This window comes from Nomascus leucogenys, chromosome 4 (genome assembly GCF_006542625.1).
Source record: "Nomascus leucogenys isolate Asia chromosome 4, Asia_NLE_v1, whole genome shotgun sequence".
NCBI lineage: Eukaryota > Metazoa > Chordata > Mammalia > Primates > Hylobatidae > Nomascus > Nomascus leucogenys.
Window position 1 is genome coordinate 93,152,611 of NC_044384.1, and position 26,811 is coordinate 93,179,421.

General features: G+C 46.6%; 1 protein-coding gene and 1 pseudogene across 2 annotated transcripts in view; both read left to right on the forward strand.

Moving 5' to 3' along the window:
* Positions 1-852: 852 nt before the first annotated feature.
* Positions 853-1,117, forward strand: LOC100579539 (annotated as a pseudogene). The gene has a single exon (XR_178177.2). The product of XR_178177.2 is annotated as a 60S ribosomal protein L38 pseudogene (transcript).
* Positions 1,118-11,537: 10,420 nt separating this feature from the next.
* ACOX2 (acyl-CoA oxidase 2) overlaps positions 11,538-26,811 on the forward strand; it is a 31,907-nt gene continuing 16,633 nt past the window's right edge. Inside the window, exons 1-12 of the mRNA XM_003257246.3 lie at positions 11,538-11,756; positions 13,650-13,900; positions 14,324-14,486; positions 14,701-14,852; positions 15,293-15,400; positions 17,019-17,138; positions 17,465-17,580; positions 18,190-18,362; positions 19,871-20,033; positions 22,614-22,804; positions 24,671-24,850; positions 26,681-26,786. Coding sequence (XP_003257294.1) covers positions 13,741-13,900; positions 14,324-14,486; positions 14,701-14,852; positions 15,293-15,400; positions 17,019-17,138; positions 17,465-17,580; positions 18,190-18,362; positions 19,871-20,033; positions 22,614-22,804; positions 24,671-24,850; positions 26,681-26,786 — 1,632 coding nt within the window. The 5' untranslated portion in view covers positions 11,538-11,756; positions 13,650-13,740. The remainder of the gene's footprint in view (positions 11,757-13,649; positions 13,901-14,323; positions 14,487-14,700; positions 14,853-15,292; positions 15,401-17,018; positions 17,139-17,464; positions 17,581-18,189; positions 18,363-19,870; positions 20,034-22,613; positions 22,805-24,670; positions 24,851-26,680; positions 26,787-26,811) is intronic.

Below are 26,811 nucleotides of genomic sequence, written 5' to 3' on the forward strand. Positions count from 1 at the left end.
CATTTACAGAACATTCTACCCAAAAATTGCAGAATATACATTTTTCTCATTGGCACATGGAAGATTCTCCAAAAGAGATCATAAGCTTGGCCATAAAGCAAGTCTCAAATACAAAAAAAAATAAAAATCATATTAAGTATCTTCTTGGACCACAATGGAATAAAACTAGAAATCAATACCAAGGAACTCTCAAAACTACACAAATACATAGAAATCAAACAGTCCACCCCTGAATGATTTTGGGGTAAATAATGAAATTAAGACAAAAATTTAAATTTTTGTTTGTTTGTTTGAGATGGATTTTTGCTCTTGTTGCCCAGGCTAGAGTGCAATGGCACAGTCTTGGCTCACCGCAACCTCTGACTCACGGGTTCAAGCGATTCTCCTGCCTTAGCCTCCCTAGCAGCTGGGATTACAGGTGCCTACCACCACGCCCAGCTAATTTTTTGTACATTTAGTAGAGACGGGGTTTCACCATGTTAGCCAGGCTGGTCTCTAACTCCCGACCTCAGGTGATCCACCCACATGGGCCTCCCAAAGTTCTGGGATTACAGGCGTGAGCCAACGCGCCCAGCCTAAAAAATGTTTTAATGAATGAAAATAGAGGCCATGTGCAGTGGCTCACACCTCTAATCCCAGCATTCTGGGAGACTGACGTGGGCAGATTGCTTGAGCCCGGGAGTGAGACCGGCCTGGGCAACATAGCAAAACCCCATCTCTATTAAAAATACAAAAAATCTCCACTGGGAGGGTTTAACTGCCCGCCAACGGAAGTCTCGTTCTTTTTCGTCCTTTTCCCCGGTTGCTGCTCGCTGTCCCAGTCCGCGCCAGCGCCCAGCGCGCCTCGTCGCCATGTCTCGGAAAATTGAGGAAATCAAGGACTTTCTGCTCACAGCCTGACGAAAGGATGCCAAATCTGTCAAGATCAAGAAAAATAAGGACAACGTTAAGTTTAAAGTTCGATGTAGCCCATACCTTTACACCCTGGTCATCACTGACAAAGAGAAGGCAGAGAAACTGAAGCAGTCCCTGCCCCCTTGTTTGGCAGTGAAGGAACTGAAATGAACCAGACACACTGATTGGAACTGTATTAAAATACTAAAAATCCAAAAAAAAATACAAATACAAATACAAAAAATCAGCCGGGCATGGTGGCACATGCCTGTAGTCTTGGCTACTCAGGAGGCTGAGGAGGGAGAATTACCTGAGCCCAGGAGGTTGAGGCTGCAGTGAGCCAAGATTGCACCACTAGCACTCCAGCCTGGGAAACCAGAGTGAGACCCTGTTGAGAGGGAAAGAGAGAGACAGAGACAGAGAGACCGAGATAAAATAGAGATGTGGCATACCAAAGCCTCTGAGATACAACAAAAGCAGTACTAAGAGGAAAATATAAAGCATTAAATACCTGCCTGAAAAAGATAGATCTCAAATTAACAACCTAACATCTCACCTCTAGCAACTAGAAAAGCAAGAACAAACCAAACCCAAAGGTAGCAGAAGAAAATAAATAAAGATTAGAGCAGAACTAAATGATATTGAGACTAAAAAAACAATACAAAGGATCGATGAAAGAAAAAGCTGGTTTTTTGAAAAGATAAACAAAATTGATAGGCCACTAGCTAGATTAACCAAGGGGAAAAAAAAGAATATTCAAATAAACACAATCCGAAATGATAAAGGTGGTGTCACAACTGATATCACAGAAATACAAAAGTTCATCAGAGACTACTGAGCATCTCTACGTGCACAAACTAGAAAACCTAGAAGAAGTAGGTAAATTTCTGGAAATATGCAACTTCCTAAGACTGAACCAGGAAGAAGTAGAAATCTTGAACTGACCGATAATGGGTAGTAAAGTTAAGTCAATAATTTTAAAAATCTCCAAACAAAAACAAAAACCCAGGACTAGATGGCTTCACAGCCAAATTTTACCAATGTACAAAGAACTGCTACCAATCCTACTAAAACTATTCTAAAAAATCAAGGAGGAAGGAATCCTCCCTAACTCATTGTATGATGCTAATATTACCCTGATACCAAAGCCAGGTGAGGACACAACATAAAAAGAAAACTACAGGCCAATACCCCTAATTAACATAGATGCAGAAATCCTTGCCAAAATACTAGCAAACTGAATCCAAGAGCACATGGAAAAGATAATACACCACAATCAAGTGGGTTTTATTCTAAGGGTGTGAAGACAGTTCAACATACACAAATACATAAATGTTATTCACCACATAAAGAGAATTTAAAACTATGTGATTATCCCAGTAGATGCAGAAAAAGCATTCCATAAAAGCCAGCATCCCTTTAAGATAGGAAAAAAAAAAAAACTCAACAAACTGGGCATCAAAAGAACACACTTCAAAATAATAAAAGTCATATACAACAAATCCATAGGCAACCTCATACTGAATGGGAAAAAGTTGAAGTCATTCCCACTAAGAACTGGAACAAGGCAAAGATGCCTACTTGCACCTATCCAACATAGTACTGGAAGTCCTAGCCAGAGCAATCAGTCAAGAGAAAGAAATAAGAGGCATCCAAACTGGAAAATAGGAAGTCAGATTATCTGTGTTCGCTGACACGATCTTATCCCTAGAAAACCCTAAAGACTCCTCCACAAGACTCCTAGATGTCATAAAGTTTCAGGATACAAAACAATGTGCAAAAATCACTAGCATTTCTATATACATCAATAACAATCAAGCTGAGAACCAAATTAAGAATTCAATCCCATTTACAATAGCTACAAAAATATATATAGGCCGGGCGCAGTGGCTCACACCTGTAATCCCAGCATTTTGGGAGGCCAAGGCGGGCAGATCACGAGGTCAGGAGCTCGAGACCATCCTGGCTAACACGGTGAAACCCCGTCTCTACTAAAAATACAAAAAAATTAGCCGGATGTGGTGGTGGGCACCTGTAGTCCCAGCTACTTGGGAGGCTGAGGCAGGAAAATGGCATGAACCTGGGAGGCAGAGCTTGCAGTGAGCCGAGATCACGCCACTGCACTTCAGCCTGGGTGACAGAATGAGAATCGTGTCTAAAAAAAAAAAAGAAAAAGAAAAAAATATATATATAGCAAGGAAATAAAATCAACCAAGGAAATAAAAGATCTCTACAAAGAGATCTTTGTAGAGAACTACAAAATATTGATAAAAGGAATTGTAGATGACACAAATGGAAAAACAGCCCATACTCATGGAATGGAAGAATCAATATCATTAAAATGACCATACTGCCCAAAGCAATCTACAGATTCACACTATTCCTATCAAGTTATCAATGTCATTTTTCATAGAATTTTAAAAATTTTTTAAATTTATATAGAACCAAAACAAGAGCCTGATAGCTAAGGCAATCCTAAGCAAACAGAGCTGGAGGCATCACATCACCTGACTTCAAATTATACTGCAAGGCTACAGTAACCAAAACAGCATGGTATTGGTATAAAAACAGACACATGGGTCAATAAAATAGACAAGACTCCCCAGAAATAAGACCACATACCTACAAACAACTGATCTTCAGCAAAGTCAACAAAAATATACAGTAGAGAAGGAACACCATAGTCAATAAATGGTGCTGGGAAAATTGGATAGCCATATGCAGAAGAATGAAGCTAGGCCCATATCTCTTACCATATACAAAAATTAACTTAAGATACATTAAAGATTTAAATGTAAGACCTGAAACTATAAAAATCCTAGAAGAAAATTTGAGAAAAACTATTCTGGACATTGTCCTAGGCAAAGAATTTATGACTAAGTCCTCAAAAACAAACTCAACAAAAACAAAAATAGACAATTGGGACTTAATTAAACTAAAAAGTTCTGCACAACAAAAGAAATAACAACAGACTAAATGGACAACCTACAGAATGGGAAAAAATATTTGTAAGTGATGCATCCAACAAAGGGAAAATAGCCAGAATCTACAAGGAAGTCAATCAACTCAACAAGAAAAAAACAAATAACCCCATTAAAAAGTGGGCAAAAGACACGAACAGACATTTTTCAAAAGAAGACACGTAAGCGGCCAAGAAACATGAAAAAAATGCTCAACACCACTAATCATCAGAATAAGACAAATTAAAGCCACAATGAGACACCATCTTACACCAGTCAGAATGGCTATTATTTAAAAGTCAAAAATCCACAGATATTGGCAAGGATGCAGAGAAAAGGGAACACTTGCACACTATTGGTCAGACTGTAAATTAATACAAGCTCTACAGAAAACAGTATGGAGATTTCTCAGAGAACTAACAATAAAACTACCATTCAATCCAGCAATCCCACTACTAGGTATCTAACCAGAGGAAAAGAAGTCATTATACCAAAAACATACATGCACTTTTATGTTTATTGCAGCATTATTCTTAATAGCTAAGTCATAGAATCAAACTAAGCATCCATCTACAGATCATGAAATGAAGAAAATGAGATATTTTTGTATATTTATCACTAAAAAATATATTGTTTAGTTATCACAAAAACATATATATTTAAACACATATATGTTTTTGCTGAGTTTGTTTTTGAGGACTTAATCATAAATTCTTTGCATATATATTTACTATATGCATATATAAAAAACAGAACACTACTTCTCCATTAAAGAGAATGAAATGTTGCCAGCGCGGTGGCTCACGCCTTGGGAGGCCGAGGCGGGAGGATCACAAGGTCAAGAGATCGAGACCATCCTGGCCAACATGGTAAAACCCCGTCTCCATGAAAAATACAAAAATTAGCTGAGCATGGCAGCATGTGTCTGGAGTCCCAGCTACTTGGGAGGCTGAGGCAGGAGAATTGCTTGAACCCGGGAGGCGGGGGTTGCAGTGAGCCGAGATCTCACCACTGCACTCCAGCCTGGCAACAGAGTGAGACTCCGTCTCAAAAAAGAAAAAAAAGAATGAAATATTTTTTACAGCAACACAGATGGAACTGGAGTCTGTTAATTTAGTGGAATAACTCAGAAACAGAAAGTCAAATACTGAGTGTTCTTACTTGTAAGTGGGAGCTAAACAATAGGTACACATGGACATACACAGTGGAATAATGAACATTCGCAGCTCCAAAAGGTGGGAGGGTGGAATGGGGTGAGGGATGAAAAATTACCTATTGAGTACAATGTACACTGTTAGGGTGATCAGTACACTAAAAGCCCAGACTTTCCCACTCCATGATACATCCATGTAACTAAATTGCACTTGGACCCCTTTATCTATAAAAAGAAAAAAGTATTTCCCAGACAAACAAAAGCATCACCACTAGACCCATCTTACTAGAAATGCTAAAGGGAGTTCTTCAATCTGAAAGAAAAGAATGCTAATGTGCAAAACATAAACACTTGAAGGTATAAAACTCACTGGCAAAGTTAGTACACAAACTAATTCAGAATACTCTACTATTATAATTGTGGTATACAATCCACTCATATCTCTGGTGTAAATACTAAAAGAAAAATCTATCAAAAATAAAAACTACAGCAACCTGTTAAAAGGTAGACAATACAAAAAGATGTAAATTGAGAAAACAAAAACGAAAATGTGGGAAGATGGAGTTAAAGTGTTAAAGATGGAGTGTTTTAGTTTTCCTTTGTTTCTTTTCTTTGTGATCAAAGTTAGATTGTCATCTGTTTAAAATAACTTGTTATATCTATAGGATGTGTTTTGTAAGCCTCATAGTAACCACAAGCAAAAATCTATAATAAGTACGCTAAAAATAAAAGGCAACAAATTAAAACATACCTCCAGAGAAAATGATTTAACCCCAAAGCACGACAGTAGGAAAGAAAGAGAGGAGTTACAAAACAGAAAATAAGTAACAAAATGGCAGTATTACGTTCTTACCTGTTAATAATAAAATTCAATGTAAATTAACTGAATTCTCCAATTAAAAGACATGGAAGCCAGGTGCTGTGATATGTACCTGTAGCCCCAGCTACTTAGAAGGCTGAGGTAGGAAGATTGCTTGAGCCCAGGAGTTCAAGACCAGCCTGGACAACCTAGAGAGACCTCAGCTCTAAAAACAAAAGAAGACATAGAGCTGGGGGCAGTGTGGCTCACATCTGTAATCCCAGCCCTTTGGGAGGCCGAGGCCAGCAGATTGCTTGAGCCCAGGAGTTCAAGAACAGCCTGGGCAACAGAGTGAGACCCTGCCTCTAAAAAAATTTTTTTAATTTAAATTTAAAAAGATATAGAGAGGGGCCAGGCACAGTGGCTCACACCTATAATCCCAGCACTTTGGGAGGCCAAGGCAGCTGGATCATCTGAGGTCAGGAGTTCAAGACTAACCTGGCCAACATGATGAAACCCTGACTCTACTAAAAATACAAAAATTAGCCAGGCATGGTGGCGGGCGCCTGTAACCCCAGCTACTTGGGAGGCTGAGGCAGGAGAATCGCTGGAACCCGGGAGGCGGAGGTTGCAGTGAGCCGAGATCGTGCCACTGCACTCCAGCCTGGGCAACAAGAATAAAACTCCGTCTCAAATAAATGAATAAATATAAAAAGATATAGAGTGGCTAAATGGATTAAGAAAACAAGACCCAACTACTATATACTGCCCGCAAGAAACTCACTTCACCATTAAAGACACATGTAGACTGAAAGTGAAGGAATGGAAAAAGATATGCCACACAAAGGAAGAACAAAAAAGAGCAGGAGTCGCTATACTTATAGCAGATAAAATGGATTTCAAATCAAAGAATGTAAAAAGAGACAAGGTCACTAGAGGGCCGGGTGTAGTGGCTCACACCTCTATCCCAGCACTTTGGGAGTCTGAGGTGGGCAAATCACTTGAGGCCAGGAGTTCGAGACCAGCCTGGCCAACATATCAAAACCCCATCTTTACTAAAAATACAAAAATTAGCTGGGCATGGTGGCAGGTACCTGTAATCCCACCTACTCAGGAGGCTGAGGCACGAGAATCACTTGAGCCTGGGAGGCAGAGGTTTCAGCAAGCCGAGATCACACCACTGCACTCCAACCTAGGCAGCAGAGTGAGACCCTGCCACACACACACGCACACAAAGATACACACAGACTGAGAGTAAAGGAGTGGAAAAAGACATTCCATGCTAATGGCAACCAAAAGAGTGCAGGAAAAGTCATACTTGTGTCAGATAAAATAGACTTTAAGTCAAAAACTGTAAAAAGAGACAAAGAAGGTCATTATAAAATGATAGAGAAGTCAATTCATCAAGAGGATATAACAATCATATATGCACGCAACATCAGAATACACACACACACACCCACACACACACAGGCTTAGGAGTCCAGCTGCATGACTCCTAAACCATAATTTCTAATCTTGTAGCTAATTTGTTAGTCCTGCAAAGGCAGTCTAGTCCTCATGCAAGAATGGGGTTTATTTTGGGAAAGGGTTGTTACCGTCTTTGTTCAAAGTTAAACTATAAATTCAGTTCCTCCCAAAATCAGTTTGGCCTATGCCCAGGAATGAACAAGGACAGTTTGAAGGTTAGAAGCAAGATGGAGTCAGTTAGGTCAGATTTATTTCATTGTCATAATTTTATCAGTTACAATGTTTGCAAAGGTAGTTTCAATAACATAATACAATATGTACAACATGGTGACTGTAATTAACAGCAGTGTATTATATACTTGAAAATTGCCAAGAGAGTAGATTTTCAGTGTTCTTACCACAAAAAATAAGTATGTGAGGTAATGAATATGTAAATTAGCTTGATTTAGCCATTCCACAATGCATATACATATTTCAAAACACCTGATTGTCCATGATAAATATATACTATCTTTTTTAATTATAAATAAATAAGTTACATATTTTTAAAGTATAAAAATAGGAAGAATACAAAATAGCATTTTAATACTACCTATGAAGAATCAAATTTCTGACTATCAGCAAAACAGAATATAATGTGACAAGTGGATGCATTTTAATAGACAAAAAAAAACTTTATGTACATAGGGTATGGTAAACCAAATATTTAAAAAAACACCAAGAACTTAATTTCAATCCAATCACAAGAAAACAGCAGACAAATTCAAATTGAAAGACATTTACAAAACACCTAACCAGTACTCTTCAAAGTATCATGGTCATAAAAGACAAAGAAAGACTGAAGAACTATACTATTTCATGTCGACAGGACAACTAACTACATGCAACGTGAGATCCTGAATTCAATCCTAAACCAGGGAAAGAACATTAGTGGGAAAACCAGCAAAACTCAATATGCAGAAAAATGTTAACTCAGCAATATTTCAAACTCTGCATAGTCCAAAGAAAGGACTGGCGCTTGACAGCTCCTGGGAGGTAACGTCTATGCCCTTGGAATATCCTGCCTGGAAACAGTATCTTTGTATACTTGGGGCCTTGGGCCATGCCAGGCAGTTTATACTAATAATGTGATTCCGAGTGGGTCCTTAGGCCACACTCTATCAGTTTCACATCTGGAGTCGATGGAGACTGAGTAGCTAAGGTCAGCCACACAAGCATCCCATGGTTCTGTGACGACTGCAATAACTCTGGACACCAAGGTGTTGCCAGATGGTGCCATGCAGTTCCAGGCTCTTGGTGTCTCAAACGAAAAGCTGGACTGGGCCGGGTGCCGTGGCTCACACCTATAATCCCAGCACTTTGGGAGGCTGAGGCGGGCGGATCATTTGAGGTCAGGAGTTCGAGACCAGCCTGACCAACATGGTGAAACCCCGTCTCTACTAAAAACACAAAAATTAGCCGGGCATGGTGGCACATGCCTGTAATCCCAGCTACTCAGGAGGCTGAGGCAGGAGAATTGCTTGAACCCAGGAGGCAGAGGTTGCAGTGAGCAGGATTGCACCACTGCTCTCCAGCCTGGGCAATAGAGCAAGGATCTGTCTCAAAAACAAAAAAACAAATTAACCAAAAAACTGGACGTGACACACAGAAGTAGCAAAGCCAGCAGCAACAGTTTATTAAGCACAGCATTATACTCTCAAAGAGGGCAGAGTGGGCTGACCTCTGCGAGATGAGATCAGCATCAGTTTGCTGTGCTTATGGTCTTCTCATGTGTTCTTTTTTCCCTTTCTTTTCCCAAGGCTGCCTAATCTCTAGCTAGTGTCTGCCTTTTGATTGGTAGGTGTGTTGCTTACTTAGGCCCTTGTGCACTTGCACGTTGCCTCCATTCCATAATCTCAAGTACATGCATGATATGCAGTCCATATGCATGAGCTTTAATGAGCTGATTATCATACGGGGTCATGTTAAACATCCCTTTTCGCTCTAATGAGCATGCCTATCTCGGAGGAGTTGCCCCTTACTGGTTTGGTCAGGATCTTGCCAGCCATGAGGTCTCTTTACTCAGTTTTTTATCTTACTTTTGTTTTGGCTGCTTAACTTCTGCTTATCTTGCTTCTTGCTCACTCACCCCTTCACCTTACTTCTGCTTTTGCTCATTCCGCCCTTTATCCAACCTCCAATTCCTTCTGCTGTTCTCCTGCCTCAAAAGTGTGCTTCCCTGGTTGTCAATACTTCGTGCATATTGTAAACATTGTTATTGGGAGAATTAAATGCTGTCCATACAACACCACTGGGAGAGGACACCTAGAAGCTCAGTCTATTCTCTCCTAGACTTCGCGCTATGTACCTTTTTCTTCTACTGATTTTAATCTGTAATCTTTTGCTGTAATAAACTGTAACCATGAGTATTACAGTTTCTTCTTGTTTGTTCTAGAGGCAAAGTCTCACTCTGTCACCCAGGCTAGAGTATAGTCGTTCCATTACAGCTCACTGCAGCTTCAAACTTCCGGGCCCAAGCAATCCTTCCACTGCATCCTCCCAAGGAGCTAGCACTATAGGCACACACCACCACACTGGGCTAATTTTTACATCTTTTTTGGTAGAGACAGGGTCTTGCTATGTTGTCCAGGCTGGTCTCAAACTCCTGGCCTCAGGTGATCCTCAAGCCTCAGCCTCCCAAAGTAATGGAATTATAGGCGTGAGCCATCGCGCCTGGCTCAGTATAACCGTTTCTAAGTTCTATGAGTCTTCCTAGCAAATCACTGGACCTGAGGTTGATCTTGGAGAACCTCTGACACACTCAAATAAGTTCCGAAGATCAGCTGACAATATTGCAGCAGTGTTAATGTCTTGGTTTCATAATTGTACCTTAGAAGAAGCTGAGTGAAGGATATACAAGAACTTTTTGCAGCTTTCTGAAATTCTAAAGTTATTTCAAAATAAAAAGTTAAAAACAAAGAACAAGGAGACAAGTGTGATCATTGTTAGTGCTGGGTGTTAGGTACATTCGGGTTCATTATATTTTTCTCTCCGCTTTTGTACAAGTTTGAAATATTTTGTAATTTAAAAAGCCTTTTTAAGCTAGAGAATTCAAGAGTTCAGTGCAACAAATCAAAATGATCACATCTGAAACATACAGAACAGGGCCAGCTTCAAAGTGAATGAGAAAACAATTTAAACATGGAGAGTTTATTAAAAAGCCTTGCTCCAAGGGCCCCTGAGCAAGGCTTTCTTCACTGGCCACTTCCTGCAATCCAAGCCTTTCTCTATGGCAGAGGGGAACTAAGTCATTGCCCATGGTCAGTGATAGCATAAATCCTTGGCAGAGATGAGTCCAGTTGTAAGCAAGAACTTTCACCTCCAAACAGTGGGGCCAAGACCACCTTCCCTGAAACCACTGCCCACAGCAATGAGGACTGCCAGGAGTCTGAGCCCCACAGCTCCAGAAGGACCTGCTAGGTGATAAGTCACAAAGCTTGGGCCACAGGTCCTGCCTCTTCCTACAGACACAAGCTAGACACTACCTTGGGGATATGATGGGGTGCTGTGAGGCTCCTTACTGAGCAAATACCTTGCATTACAGGGGAGGCCAAGGCCCAGAAAGGAGTACACCTGCTCAGAGTCAACATAGCTCAGAAGTCCTGCCAGAACAGGAGCCTTGATCTCCTACTGGCCCCTCGATTTCTTTCCCAATCTTACACAAATGTGTTACGTAATCTACTTATTGTGCAAACCCAAACAAAGTGACATCCTCTCCCTGAGCTTGTTTCCTTACCTGCAAAATGGGGAGATGCATCTGACTTTCCAAGGTGGTTATGCAGGGATGGAACCTTTAAGCCTCTCATTTCTCTCACTAAGACCCAGCTCCCATCTGGATCCCACACACTACAGATGGATGCTCCACAAATATTTTTCCAGGGAATGTCAGGGGATGCTAAGCATAAGACAAGCCATATTTTAGAGCAGAAACATGGGGAGAGAGGAAAAACATACACCTTACAGAGCAATCCTTTCACATGAGGACCATCTGAGGGGAGCCTATTAAGCTCATGTGATATTAACAGCTTGAGTCCCTGAAGGGCACACAGTGAAAGATCAGCGAAGACCAGGATATCACTTTGGAAACACTGCTGGGGTACACAGCTTTGTGGTACAAATAGTGTCAAAGGAATCCCTGGCTTTGAGACGTAAGGGCTCCAACCTCCCAGCAGTCCTCCCAGGGCAGCCCCAGGGACAGGCACAAAGGTCACACCCATGCAGGAAGAGAGGGAGGAAGGAGAGGAGCTCCGAAAGCCCGGATAAGGGCTTGAGAGCAGACAAGGGCTTGAGAGGTGGCCAAGCAGGGCTCTCAGCTTCTGTATTCCCGCCCCTCTGTGGGAGGAGAGAAGGGCAGGACCACAAGCCTGCGAAAGGCTGGGGCCTACAGCCAGGGAGAGGCCAGCCCAGCCTACAGTGCGGACACAGGACAGAGGGGAGCCAGGTGAGCCAGGTTTTGGGGCAGGGAGGGACTGGGAGACCCCAGAGGACAGGGCCGCGCCCGTGATGACCCTGTCTGCAGCTCTGAGAGACCCTGAGCAAGGCTGTCTTCACTGGGCACCTCCGGGTCACAGCGTGACAGTGACAAAGATCCCGGCCCTCTTGCAGTTTCTGTGTTAGTAGCAGGGAGATGGAAGTAAACAAAAACATATGAAATGAGTAAATGATCTCAAATGTCAGAAGGGGATAAGTGAAAAGAGAAAAAGGAGAGCAGAGTGAGGAGGACAGGGAATGCTGGGGGAGGGGGCTTGGGATTGTAAAGAGGGTGGCCTCTTAAGGTTAAATGAGGTTCAATGCAAAGAGCCCTAGTGACATTTGAAGAAAGGGTGTTCTGGGCAGACAGAGATGCCCCAGCAAAAGCTGGCAGTGGCAGCGAGGCCTGGAACATTCAGAACAGCAAGGAGGCAGTGGCAGCAGAGCAAGGAAAAGAGGTAAGGCAGGACGAGAGGAGCCGCACTAGGTGCACTTGCAGGACTCCAGGGGGCAGAGGATGGGGCTCCTTGCCAGCACCCCCACAGCCCTGCTAGGTGTATTGGTTTGAAAGCCTCGTATGAATCACTTGCTACATGTGGCTGCATGGCCCTTAGAAAGTCTCCTGCCTTTCCAAGGCCCACATCCTCTCCATAAAATGGTAATAACAGCAGTACCTCTGTCAGGTTGAGGTCAGGAACGAAGGGGATCAAAAGCATGGCAGCCTGCAGGAAAGATTTACAACATACCTGCTGCAAGCTAGGAAACGCAGAGCTGGCCTCCCAGGCCTTGTGGGAGGAACATGTAAGCAAATAAGAACTTGTCCCTAACCCTAGAGCACCCAGGGGACCAGGGAGCTGAACTTTGTTCAGAGAGAACAGCAGGGGCAAAGGGTAGGAAGAGGGTGAGTGGAGGCCACGGATGAGGGCAGTAAGTTGACATAGGAGAGAGGCGAGTGGAGTGGGAGGTGGGTAGACACAGCAAGGACTCCATTCCACAAACAGTGGGCCCCAAGGAGCAGATTCCAAGCAGGAGAGGAAAACAATGTGATTTGCAGTTCAAGAGTTCACCTGGCAGCTGGAAGAACAAATAAGAGGAACACTGAGTCCAAGTAAGAGATGACAGTGGCCTGGATGCTAGCCAAAGAGATAGCAAGGAGCAGATGGACTCAAGAGACTTGTGAAATGGGATGGACTGCACCTCATGGTTGCCTCACTGTGGAGGAATAGGGGCTTGTCAGAGGCCAAGCATTTGCTGTGAAGGAGACAGGGCCCAACCTGGGTATGAAAGACAGTCAGGGGCTCCAGGGGAACACTTCACAGGCAGGAAGCAGGCTTCCTCCCTTCAGTTCCACAATACACCTGCAGGGCTCATAGAAATGGGGCTGAATGATCCTAGAACTTATGAGCAGCTGAATGAGACCAAGGTGCCCCCAGTAATCCTCCACAGTGGAGCTGTAGTATGGACAAGTCATGTGCTTTGTGGTCAGACCCCATCCAACTCCTGGCCATTTCCAGCTGTGTGGCTAGGGGCCACTCAACCTCTCCAGGATTATTTTCTTCAGGTGTAACCTTCACTGACTTTTTTGTGAAGATTTCCCTAGGCAATTCATGTAACTCAAACTGCAGTGGATAGAGCCCAATCTTTGGGGTCAGGCCCTGTCCAATCTTGGCTAACAAGTATTGAGCAAACATGTACCAAGCAATGGCTGCATACCATGCCTACCATGCACACAGTGCCTGGTCCACAGCCAGCATCCACAGGGAGAGTGTGGAGGTGGAGTGGCATTCAGGCACTTAGGGATGTCTTTCTTCTACCAACCAGCCCTGGCTGACACCCAGCCCTAGGCAGTTCCTCTTGCACACAGGTTCTTTGCACTGACCAACGCTGAGAGCAAACCCTCGGAGCAGCCGGGTCGGAAGTGTCTCTCCTCAGTCACCAGACAGATCCAGGATAGGATGGGCAGCCCAGTGCACCGAGTGTCACTGGGGGATACCTGGAGCAGGCAAATGCACCCCGACATAGAGAGCGAGAGGTATATGCAGTCCTTTGACGTGGAACAGCTCACCAACATCCTTGATGGAGGTGCCCAGAACACTGCACTCCGCAGGAAAGTTGGTAAGGGGAAGCTGGGGAATGGGACATCTGTTTTATGCCCCATGCTTCTCTTGTAAGAAGAGTCCTTCATTAGCAGTTCTGCTTCCAAATAACAAACTTTGCCCTTGAAATTCCACTGTTACAGATTCATTCCTTTGAACTGTAAAGACAATCTTCACATGTCAATATTGCCTGAGCCCACCTGGGGGATAGAAGAGTTTAGGCAGCAGAAGACTTGGATTCTGGTCCTAAAATTCTGCTACTGCATAGCTTTGTAACCTTGGGCAATTCACTTTCCCACCTTGGTCCTCAGTTTTGTCACCTGTAAAATAACAGTAATGCCTGACTTCCTTTCCAGATCCATGAAGCAAGTGGGTGAGAAGATTTGAAGGTGCCAGAAACCTCACCCAGGTCCCTAAGCCCTCTGTTCTCTGTCCTCTGCAGAGAGCATCATCCACAGTTACCCGGAGTTTAGCTGTAAGGACAATTATTTCATGACCCAGAATGAGCGTTATGAGGCTGCCATGCGGAGGGCATTCCACATCCGGTTGATAGCACGGCGCCTGGGTTGGTTAGAAGATGGTCGTGAATTAGGCTACGCTTACAGGTACTCACTCCTGGGGCAGCCCCACTGGAGAGGGATCTACCTGGGATCACCTGGAAACCCCCCAGCCCCATGAGCCATTTCCCCCAACAAAGGGAAGACTTGTTGGGAAACCAGGATGCTAGGTGCCCTTTATCTCCTGTACTCTGCTCAGGCAGGGGGCACCTGGGCCCCTGTCTCCATTAGGCTGCTCAACTACAGCATCTGTCCCCAACAGAGCCCTTTCTGGAGACGTGGCCTTAAATATACACAGAGTCTTCCTGAGAGCCCTCAGGAGCCTGGGCTCAGAGGAGCAGATTGCCAAATGGGACCCACTCTGCAAAAACATCCAGATCATCGCAACGTATGCACAGACAGAGTTGGGACATGGTGAGCTAGGACTCTGCATGTGGTGTTTAGGCTGTGCACTGCAAAACTCCAGAGGGCCCATTTACATCTAGGTAGTCATAGGTTCATATGCTCCGAGGGACATAAGTTTAATATGAAAACATTCCAGCAGATGGCACTCAAGGGTCTTGAGGAAGGGGTGCCGCCTTCTAATTTGCACGTATTGTATGAGCTCCCAGTGGGGCAAGCCATTCCTTCTGGAAACATCAGCAGCCACCCCTTGTCACAGACTGGCTATAGGGGACTGTGTGTCCCCCACACAGCCCACAGATGAAAGGGGAGAACTGCCTGCAAGTACAGCTGGGAGCTGAGCCCCACTCCGTACTGCGCTGATGCCTAAGAGTTCAGGCCCACCTAGAAGCAGCTTCCCAGGTAAGAACCCCACCTCAGGCCAATGTCTAACATCCCTCCTTGATCCTAAGGGACATATCTTCAGGGCCTGGAGACTGAAGCCACCTATGACGCAGCCACCCAGGAGTTTGTGATACACAGCCCCACGCTGACTGCCACCAAATGGTGGCCTGGAGACCGTGAGTATCCATCCACCCCGCTTCCTTATCTCTCCCGAAGTAGAAGAATGTTGGAGGGCAGAGTAGCACTGGCTTTGAGGTCCAACAGACCTCAGATTGATTTTCTGTTCTAGGCTGCTGCCCTTGGGCAAGTCAGTTCACCTCCCTGAGCCTCCGGTTCTTACTCTGTAAAATAGGTGGGATATTAAACATTTCATTAGTGAGTGGCTGGAAAGTCCCCAAAGGAACTTTGAAGTAGAGGAGACAATCAATCCGTGAGAGAGAAGGCCTCACACTCACACTCACACACACGCACAAATACACACACTTGGTCTAGTCCCAGGCACTCCTCACAACCCCGGTTCCTCTCATCTCCCGAGTTAGTGGCAGAGCTTGCCACCAGCCAGAGCACAGGCCCTGTGATCACATAGTGGAAAGAACACGCCTGCCTGCCCCTGCTGCAGACACCCAGGAAGGCTCACGGCCACCACCAGCCCCCATCAGGCCACCAATGCCATACCTCCCGCCGTGGTCACCAGGTGGTGGCCACATCAAGCGTCCCTGAGGCTTGGTGATTTACCAAGCCCCAAGGAGGGATTTCCCCTTCCTCAAACTTGAGAATTTCACCTCCAAGGACACATCTGTGGCACTTGGGGACCCACACCTTATATGGAAAAAATTAAAACAAATATGCTGAGTCCAACTAAAGCAGGAGAGTGACAGAGATGAGAGACACACAGAGAGAGGGAGACAGACAAGAGAGAGACATGAGCTGGGCGCGGTGGTTCATGCCTATAATCCCAGCACTTTTGGAGGCCGAGGTGAGTGGATCACCTGAGGTCAGGAGTTTGAGACCAGCCTGACCAATATGGTGAAACCTCATCTCTAGTAAAAATACAAAAATTAGTCGTGTATGGTGGCGGGCGTCTGTAGTCCCACCTACTCAGGAGGCTGAGACAGGAGAATTGCTTGAACTTGGGAGGCAGAGGTTGCAGTGAGCCGAGCTCACGCCATTGCACTCCAGCCTGGCGAAAGAGCAAGACTCTGTCTCAAAAAAAAGAAAAAAAAAAGAAAGAAGAAAGAAAAAAAAAGAGAGAGAGAGATGAGAGAGTGATGACAGAAAGAGAGAGAGAAAATAAATGACCACTGTCAAAAATGAAGACAAAAGAAACCAGCCTTTAAGATCAGACAAACCAGGGTACAGATGAATCCTAGCTCTGCCCCTCCAGGCCAGTGACCTTCAGTGTGTCACTCTACTCTCTGAGGCTGTTTCCTTATCTGGAAAATGGGACTCATCATCCTCTGTCCCCTGCAAGAACTGGAAAGCATCTATCACAGGGTCTAGCGCCACTTGTATTTTGATAAACCATAATTATCTGTATTCATTATTATAAGGTTGATGACAGAGTAATTCATTAATAGTTGGGGGGTGGGAGGGGGCAAAAAAAAAAGGCTGGATCATTTCACAGTGCCTTTGCCAAGTTGCTGCTAGGTTTGCTTGGTTCTTTGGGGGCAATCCCCTCTCTCTTTGATCAGTGACTTTTCAGGGCTCCAGAGGTACCCATCCAAAACCCCAGGCCCAGGAGGCTGGGTTGGGAAAAGCAATGCACAGGTCTTCCTCTACTCTCTCTGCCCTCAGTGGGACGGTCAGCCACCCACGCCCTGGTCCAGGCCCAGCTGATCTGCTCGGGAGCCCGGCGGGGCATGCATGCTTTTATTGTGCCAATCCGGAGTCTTCAGGACCACACCCCACTGCCAGGTAAGCCCACAATGCTCCCTCAAGGAACCCTGCCAGGAGGAGAGCCCAGGTGGCCTCCCTGACCTGGGGCCCCAGAGGGCCACAAGAGTAGCAAAGACATGTCTCCCTTGGGCAGGGAGGGGTCCAGTTGGACAGACTTGGTGCTAACTGGCTAGGTGAACTTGAGGAAGATTTAGCATCTTTCTCACCTCAGCTTGTTCACCTGCAAAATAGATACAATAATCCCAGTGTCACAGGCTGCTGTGACCTGGAATGTGTGTGTGATACCTGCCACATAGCAAGCACTCTCTCAACTGATAGGTGTCCTCATCTCCATCTCCTTCAAGGAATCATCGTTGGGGACATCGGACCCAAGATGGACTTTGATCAAACAGACAATGGCTTCCTGCAGCTGAACCATGTGCGGGTCCCCAGGGAGAACATGCTGAGTCGCTTTGCACAGGTTACAGGTCTGGGGAGGCCGGAGACTTGTACTTCCTGGAGAGGGGACCCGCGCTTTGTGCAGGCTGGGCCTGGGTCCTCCATAGAGCTTAGTTTGGGCCACATAACCTCTTCCCACAAGAGAGGCTCTGATATCCCACAGACTGGGGTGAAACCCCTGCTTAGGAGCAGTATGATCTTGGGCACAGAGCCTCAGACTTCTCATGCAGAAATGCTCGTCACATAGGCTGACGGAGCAATTGTGGGGTGGGGTGGCAGCCCCAGGAGAGGATAGGGCTGAGGTGATCTGCATATTTACCCACAGTGAGGCCTGACACAACCAATCGCCCAACAGATACCAGCCAGAATGCCAGCAGGAGTTCTGAAGGTCCCAATTCTGCCAGGCATCACCCCTTTAGTTATGGGTCGTGGGGAGGTCCGGGGTGTCCCAGGAGAGTCACTGTGAAGCAGGGCACTTGGGGAAATGGCCTGGTATTTTAACATTCCAACTCCAGATGCGCCGGTTGAGGGGCGAGGTGCCCTCCCTGTGTGGAGCCCCACAGCTCTGGGGAAGCGGGGGCATCCTGGGGAGCTGTGGCCCAGACCTTGTGCCCATCCTTGTTCCACACAGGTCTTGCCAGATGGCACCTACGTCAAACTCGGGACAACACAGAGCAACTACCTTCCCATGGTGGTGGTGCGGGTGGAGCTGCTGTCAGGGGAGATCCTCCCTATATTGCAGAAGGCCTGTGTCATCGCCATGCGCTACTCGGTCATCCGCCGCCAATCCCGGCTCCGGCCCAGGCAAGGGGTGCCCAGTGACTGACTACTGCAGATATGCTGCCTCTTGGTCCCACAGTGCCTCCCCCTAACACCACCCTTCTGCCAGAGCCAGAGAGCTGGGAGCAGACGATGCCCCCCACCACATACACACACACACACACACAAAATCTACCCAGCCTGGCCCCATCTGGGCATGTCAGAGGGGTCTCTCTGGCTCCCTCTAACAGGGCCGACCAGTCAGCCTAACCTGCATCCTCAGTGCCTGGCCCCCATCGGGCTCTGTGTGATAGTGTCTTTAGCCCTGTAGCACCAGGTCTGTCTGACTCTGTGTCTGTCCGAGTCCAGCTGTATTCTGTGCGGCTGTGACGGGTTGGACGGGTCTGGGTCAGCCAGTTGCCAGCTGCATCAGACTATGGCTGGCTGAGTTGATTCTGTCAGGCCGAGCCTAGCAAAATCCAATGTCATATCGACCGTGTGTGGCTGAGCTCGTTCTCTCCAGCTGTGCTGTCAGCATCCGAGTGGTATGTCTAGTCTGGATCCCTTTTGTTGTAATTGGTTGTGTTGCTACCACTCCCTCCACCCCACAGCACTGAATAGCAAGGGCTGACTGAACCCTCTGTGAACACTCAGCTCGGCCATTTCACTTCATCCCTCAGCTTCCTCAGCTACAAAATGGGTATGGCAGAAGTGGCCTTTCAGTGTGGTGTGGAGGGTGAAATGCAGTAAGGCACATTAGGCCCTCAGCCCAGGGTCCTTTCCTCTGGCAAGCTCACAGTGCCCTGGCCTGGGCTGGGCTTCAGAATCCAGGCTGCAAGAGTTCTCTGGAGGACAGGGCCACTGGGAAGAAGGGGCTTCTGCTGCTGTCCTGCCCGAGCCCATTTATCTGGGCTGCAGAAGTGTCCCCAGGGTGGTTATAAGAAAGATGCGCCAGGTAAGCAGCTGCTGTCCGGAGAGGAGGCTTCTTGTAATCACACCCTCTTTCAATCCAGTTACTGCGAGCTCCTGAGTGCTGGACATAGTCTCGGGCACTGAGGACATAGCAGCGGATAAGGCAGACACAGTCCCTTCCTTGGGGTTCCATCGGACCCGAGTTTATATCCTAAGAGTTATTGTTTAGGCTTGACATATTCCTCAGCACGTGGCAAGTGCACACGGGCAGTAGAAGGTCACAGGTTTAAATCATCACAGGTGCAGGGCCACAACCCTTCACCTGAAATCTTGGGACCAGACGTGTTGGAATCTCAGAACTTTTCAGGTTTTAGGATAATACCGTGTATATGCTGGAATTCTATAAGCCTCCCTTAACAAGGGGCAGTACCCACCAACAAATGTGTCAATATTCCTGCAGTGAAATGTGTATGTTCATGTTAGATGGGATTTTTAAAGGATTATCAATGGCCTCGTGTCAGTTCAAGTTTTGCAATGAGTTCTAACGAACTGTCTGTTTTTAAGGTTTTTATGGTGTCGGGGATAGGGGAAGGTGGACACGGCATGTAGTAATCTAAATCTTCTAGTTCTTTTCCCTTCAGTGACCCAGAGGCAAAGGTCCTGGACTACCAGACGCAACAGCAGAAACTCTTTCCTCAGCTGGCCATCAGTTACGCCTTCCATTTTCTGGCAGTCAGCCTCTTGGAGTTCTTCCAGCACTCCTACACTGCCATTCTGAACAGAGACTTCAGCTTCCTGCCTGAGGTACCTGCTGTCTGAGGAGGGGCAGGCACTGGGAGGGCAGCTAAGATTGTTCCACTCACTGGGGAGCAGCCACAGCCTCATCCCCACGGGCACTCCCCACCCCCACCTCTCCCAGCTTTCAGCATCCCAGGGCATCTGGGTGAACGGCACCCTGGTATATAAATTTACCCACAACCGGCCCCCAGAGAGCTACAAACATGCTAAGAGAAAACAATCACACCTAGCGTAGAGAACACAGGTCCACAACCCCTGATGTGTATTTGAAACCCAAAAAGCTCTGAAAAACAGTTGTTTGGAACTCATTTGGTGGCATAGTTTGACCTGAACTGACCTGATTTATCCCTCTGAGTGTGAATACATTTTGCAGTAAAATTATTAATGTATTTAATCACTAAAGCTGCCCCAAACCCCACTGGGGCTATTATATAAAATGTACCTTAGGCTAAGGCAGGAGAATGGCATGAACCCGGGAGGCGGAGCTTGCAGTGAGCCGAGATCGCGCCACTGCACTCCAGCCTGGGAGACAGAGGGAGACTCGGTCTCAAAAAAAAAAAAAAAGAAAAAAAATGTACCTTAAATGCCACTTGGCCTCTCTACAATCCAAAAGTTACTCTGATTCCTAAACACATCTGGCTCACAGGTCTCAGTTAAAGCCTTGTGGACTTACATATATAGTAAAATTCAGTCTGTCCAGGCACCATGCTTTATAAGCACTGCTCATTAACCCTTCCTTTTTTTTTTTTCTTTTTTTTTTTTTTGTTTTTTGAGATGGAGTCTCGCTCTGTCGCCCAGGCTGGAGTGCAGTGGCACGATCTCGGCTCACTGCAAGCTCTGCCTCCCGGGTTCACGCCATTCTCCTGCCTCAGCCTCTCTGAGTAGCTGGGACTACAGGCGCCTGCCACCACGCCCGGCTAATTTTTTTGTATTTTTAGTACAGACGGGGTTTCACTGTGGTCTCGATCTCCTGATCTCGTGATCTGCCCGCCTCGGCCTCCCAAAGTGCTGGGATTACAAGCGTGAGCCACCGCGCCCGGCCTAACCCTTCCAACTGCAATTGAGGCACAGAGAGATCAAGGGACACAACTTTCCTCCCAAGGACTTGGAAAGCTCCAAAGATAGGCAGGGGCTTCAAGAATCAAAATCTCAAACCAGGCCTGCTGCCCGGCAGCCTCTATCTCTGTTGGGGCTGCTGTAACAAAATACCATAAAGCGGTGGTTTATAAACAACAGAAATTGGCCTGGCATGGTGACTTACACCTGTAATCTCAGCACTTTGGGAGGCCAGGGCAGGAGGATTGCTTGAGCCCAGGAGTTCAAGACCAGCCTGAGCAAGATGGTGAGACCCCCATCTCCACAAAAAAAAAATTGAAAAATTAGTCAGGTGTGGTAGCACACACCTGTAGTCCCAACTACTACTTTGGAGGCTGAGGTGAGAGGATTCCTTGAGCCCAAGAGTTCAAGGATGCAGTGAGCTGTGATTGTGCCACTGCACTCCACTCCAGCCTGAGCAGCAGAGTGAGACCCTGTCTCAAAAAAGAAAAACAAACAAACAAATTTATTTCTTACAATTCCGGAGGCTGGGAAGTCCAAGGTCAAGGCACTAGTGCATCTGATATCAGGTGAGAGCCTGCTTCCTGGATGGCTGTCTTTTTGCTGTGTCCTCATATGGTAGAAGCGGCCTCTTTCTTTCTTTTTTTTTTTTTCCTGAGACAGAGTCTCACTCTGTCACCCAGGCTGGACTGCAGTGGTATGATCTTGGCTCACTACAACCTCTGCCTCCTAGGTTCAAGAGATTCTCCTGCCTCAGCCTCCTGTGTAGCTGGGACTACAAGTGCATGCCACCACGCTCGGCTAATTTTTGTATTTTTAGTAGAGATGGGGTTTCACTATGTTGGCCAGGATGGCCTCGATCTCCTGACCTTGTGATCCACCTGCCTTAGCCTCCCAAAGTGCTGGGATTGCAGGCGTGAGCCACCACACCTGGCCAGAAGCAGGCTCTTTCATGAGGGCACTGATCCCATTCATGAAGTCTCCACCCTCATGACCTAATCACCTCCTGAAGGCCCCACCTCCTACTACCATCATAATACCTCCTAATCCTAGTCCTAATCATCAATACCTCCTAATTCTAGCCCTAACCCTCGGGGGTTAGGATTTCTACATAAGACTTTTAGGTGGACACATTCAGACCCTACCACCCTCCTACAACCCAGTAAGTGGGCTTACAGTGGACACCCATCCTCATAGACCAGCTTTCTAAAACCGATGCCAGCAAAATCCGTAACTCCTGGAGGCTTGTGGGCCCAGTTCAGGCAGCACCCTCTTCCCTATCCTGGAGACACTGGCCAGACCAGGTTTTCCTTCACTCTTATGCCCCTACACTGCCTAATTGTGTGCCTCTGGGTGAGTCACATAAGCTGAGTACCCACCTTCTCATTCATGAAGTTGTGAGCAGAGGAAAGACTTCTTACCTCAGCGCTGAGCTGGGCATGCAGTAGATGCTCAGTAAGTGGTGCACAGGGTTGGTCCCTATGGTGGAGGCCCCCTAACACCGCCCAACTGCCCTCCGTCTTCTCACAGCTCCATGCACTGAGCACGGGCATGAAGGCCATGATGTCAGAATTCTGCATCCAGGGAGCTGAGATGTGCCGCAGGGCCTGTGGCGGACACGGCTACTCAAAGCTGAGTGGCCTGCCATCACTGGTCACCAAATTGTCGGCCTCCTGCACCTATGAGGGTGAGAACACAGTGCTCTACCTGCAGGTGGCCAGGTAAGGTCCAGGCTGACCCAGGCCTTTGCCCAAGCCCTTGGGGACCCACCAAGCTTCTGTTGGGTGGAGGGTTCCGTCTGATGCCCATAAAGGGAGCAGGCTTTGGGAAGTGCCATTTGGGAGCTGTCCAATTCCCCAATATGACTAATCTATCCACTTCTAGGCCACCATCCTCTCTCACCTCCACCACAGCCTCAGACCCCTCCCTGGTCTCTTGCTTCTATCCTTTCCTGCTTCCCCACAGGCAGCCGGAGGGATCTTTTCAGAGCCTAGGGAAGATCACATCTTTCTCTGGTTTGAAATTCTTCAATGGCTTCCCAGTGCTCGTAGGAAAATGACATATTCTATGCTGTGGCCTGCAAGGTCCATGTGACCTGACCCCTGCCTTCCTGTCCATCCTCCTCTCACCACCTCCTGCCTCTGCTCACTTCTTCTTCTTCTTCTTTTTTTTTTTTGAGATGGAGTCTCACTCTGTCACCCAGGCTGGAATGCAGTGGTGCAATCTCGGCTCACTGCAACCTCCGCCTCCCAGGTTCAAGCAATTCTCCTGCCTCAGCCTCCACAGTAGCTGGGATTACACACCACCATGCCCGTCTAATTTTTGTATTTTTAGTAGAGATGGGGCTTCACCATGTTGGCCAGGCTGCTCTCCAACTCCTGACCTCAGGCGATCCACCTGCCTTAGTCTCCCAAAGTGCTGGGATTACAGGTGCAAGCCACTGCACCCAGCCACCTCTGCTCACTTCTGCCAGCCACACACTTCTTTCTGTCCAGGAGGCCTTTGCATTTGATCCCCTCCCACCCAACATGGCCTTGTTTCTTTTGGAGCAGTTTCACAATCTATCATTGTCTCATTTTTTTGTTCACCTTTTTAGCTCTACTCTCCAACTAGATTAGGAGCTCCCTGAGGGCAGGGACTACCCCTACCTTGCTCACTTTAGCATCGCCTAGGCTTCATGCAGAGCCTGCACACAGAGGCTCCAAGCAATGGCCAAGTCAGCCTCCTCCACACAGGCGATTTCTTTTCATCCCTCTTAGGTCTGTGGGCCCTGGAGGCCAACAGAGCCTCATCCTCACCTATTCTCAGGTGACCAAACAGGGCAAAAGCTTCCCTATGCAAGGAGAAAGAAGTTCACTGGCAAATATGAAAAACAACATTTATTATATTTTTAAAAATATATAACATCCGTTAGTTTTTTTCCAAATTAGAAAAGGAATACAATAGCACATATTATATACTCTGCACTGTGCCAAGCACTCTGCAAATATCATCTCATTCCATTTCACAAACCCTCAATCAGATGAGAACTGTCCTCCCCACCTAGAGCTGGAGAAACCGAGACTTGGGAGGTGAAGCTTCTTTCATCACACAGGTCTCGGCGAGGCTGTATGGGAATCCAGGGCTGTCTAAGCCCAGAACCTGTAACCACTGGATTATCCTAAAGCAGCAGTTGAGAGTCACCTATAATCCTCCTACTCATGTTAGCATTCTTGCCTCTATCCTTCTTTTTTCAGCTAAGAAAATTTAATTTCCACCCAGTCACTGTACAAGTCATTATAAATCCCAAAATCGCAATGTTCTGATGGAAAATTCTGTTTGCTCAGATCACAGAAGGGTTTATGTTCAGGATCGGAGAGTGTCTGGCCCAGCTCCACAGGTCCTGGGGTATGCCTGACTGAGGGCCTTGAGGCAGGATGGCCCGAGGGGGAACCCTCAGGAGGGAGGCCAGGCGGAGGCCTGGTGACCTGGCTTTCCCACGGGAAGGCTGGAACCCAGCTTGAGCTCGCCTGTCTCTGGGAGTGAGGGGTGCTGGGCTGTCCCACAGAGTCTCTACCCTCTCACCTGCCTCCTCTTCCACCCCCCAGGTTTCTGGTGAAGAGCTACCTGCAGACTCAGATGTCCCCTGGCTCCACGCCACAGAGATCTCTCCCTCCATCTGTCGCGTATCTCACCGCAGCTGACCTGGCCAGGTGTCCAGCCCAGAGGGCAGCTGACTTCCTCTGCCCGAAGCTCTATACCACGGCCTGGGCACATGTGGCAGCAAGGTAAGCCAGTGCTGAGAAATCAGCCATCCCACCTGGGCACAGGCTCCATGCCACACTAGGGCCTTTGGTTGGGTGGACATTTGTGGATTCAGTTCTAAAAACCACCCCGTGCCTAGCCTCCCCGCTCCTCTCAGTTCCTGCCACCATGGGCAGAGAGAGGGGATGTGCCTCCCATCAGCCATGGACCCCCATCACTTCCCCATCCTGGTCACAGTAGTAGAAGGACATCACACCTCTGGCCAGTGAGATATTTTTAAAATCTCTAGGGTCCTATGGTGATTTGCAATACAACGAATGTACCCATATGTAAATACTACAAATGTATTGATACGCAAATACCAATAAATAAAGCAATACTCACTTGTATGTTTGAAATATCCCATAATCTAAAAATAATTTTTGAAAATATGACTACACCACGGGATAGAATTCCTTTATTTCCAGGGTCTAGTAGGTTCCAGGGAACATGGACAAAACCAAGGACTCATCCATTCTGTCATTCAACAAATATTGTTCAGTACCTACTATGTGTTAGGAATGAACAAATATGCCAGGGGCTGGGAATACAGAGGTCTTGACCAAACACAGATACCACCATGGAAAAGATGGAGGTTTAACTACCTAAAAAGGAAACCTTCTGAACCCTGCCCCCAAATTAAAAAACCGAAAACAGGCTGGGCATGGTGGCTCACACCAGTAATTCCAGCACTTTGGGAGGTCGAGGTGGGTGGATTGCTTGAGCTCAGGAGTTTGAGACCAGCTTGGGCAACATGGTGAAACCCCACCTCTACCAAAAATACAAAAAATTTTAATTAAAAAAAATAAAAATGAAACACCAAAAACAAACTGGAAAAACATATTTTCAGTATATAATAAGAGGCCTTATATCCCAACCTGTGGTCCCAGGGATGGTTAATAGTTATTTCAAGATCATAAGCAACTTGGAACATTCATTTATTTATTCTAAAATTATTTATTAACTGCCTATAATATGGCAGGCACTGTTCTAGGCATTAGGAACCTATCAGTAAATAGGCCTGATAAACACCCCAGACCTCACAGAGCTAACATTTCAATTGGGAGATTTGAGGAGGGGAAAATAAGGCTGCTCGAGGTGATTAAAGTGTAATGGTATTTCTCCTTGCTTGAAACTCAATATGACATCTGCTTATCTATTCCCTGAGAAAGCAAAACACATATTGCTTAATAAACAGTTTGCTTTACACACAAATTCTAAGGGTCATGGATGGACGGGCAGGGAATAGAAAATAAGAAGGGATTAAAGGTTAATAAAATGGCAAATGACTAATTTAGTGGTTTGCAGGACAAAGGTTGGTTTTCTCTTTTTGTTTTTAGGTCCCTTGGGTAGAACCCGCAGCATGCTAGGTGACCGACGGGCCTCTCTAGCCTTTACAGAAAAACCATTCTCCTTGCTCAGGCCATAGGACATCAGTCAACAAAAAGGCCTGAACATACTGGTGTCAGGCTGGAATCTGCATTAGAAATAGGGGACAGCTCCTGGCCTATGGCCCTGAGGCTTTATAACATGGCGATTAACAACAAGTCAAAATCCTGGCTCCACTCCTTACTAGCTGTGTGACCCTGGACAAATTAGTTAACCTCTCTGGGACTCAGTTTTCCCCATTGCAAACTGGGGGGTGCCTGCCCTTAAAAGAGTTAAAGAGATAATGAATATCAATCATTTAGCTTTATGGCACATAAGTGGTCAATAAACAGGCATTATTTCTACTTCTGAGGGACCACAGGAAGCCCATCAGTTGTCTTTTCCACTCAGTCAGGAAGCTAAACCTTTTTTGCTTTGGCCTTCAGGCTCATAAAGGACTCAGTGCAGCATTTACAGACCCTGACGCAATCCGGAGCTGACCAGCACGAGGCCTGGAACCAGACCACTGTCATACACCTCCAGGCTGCTAAGGTGAGCGCCTGCCAGCTGAGGCTGA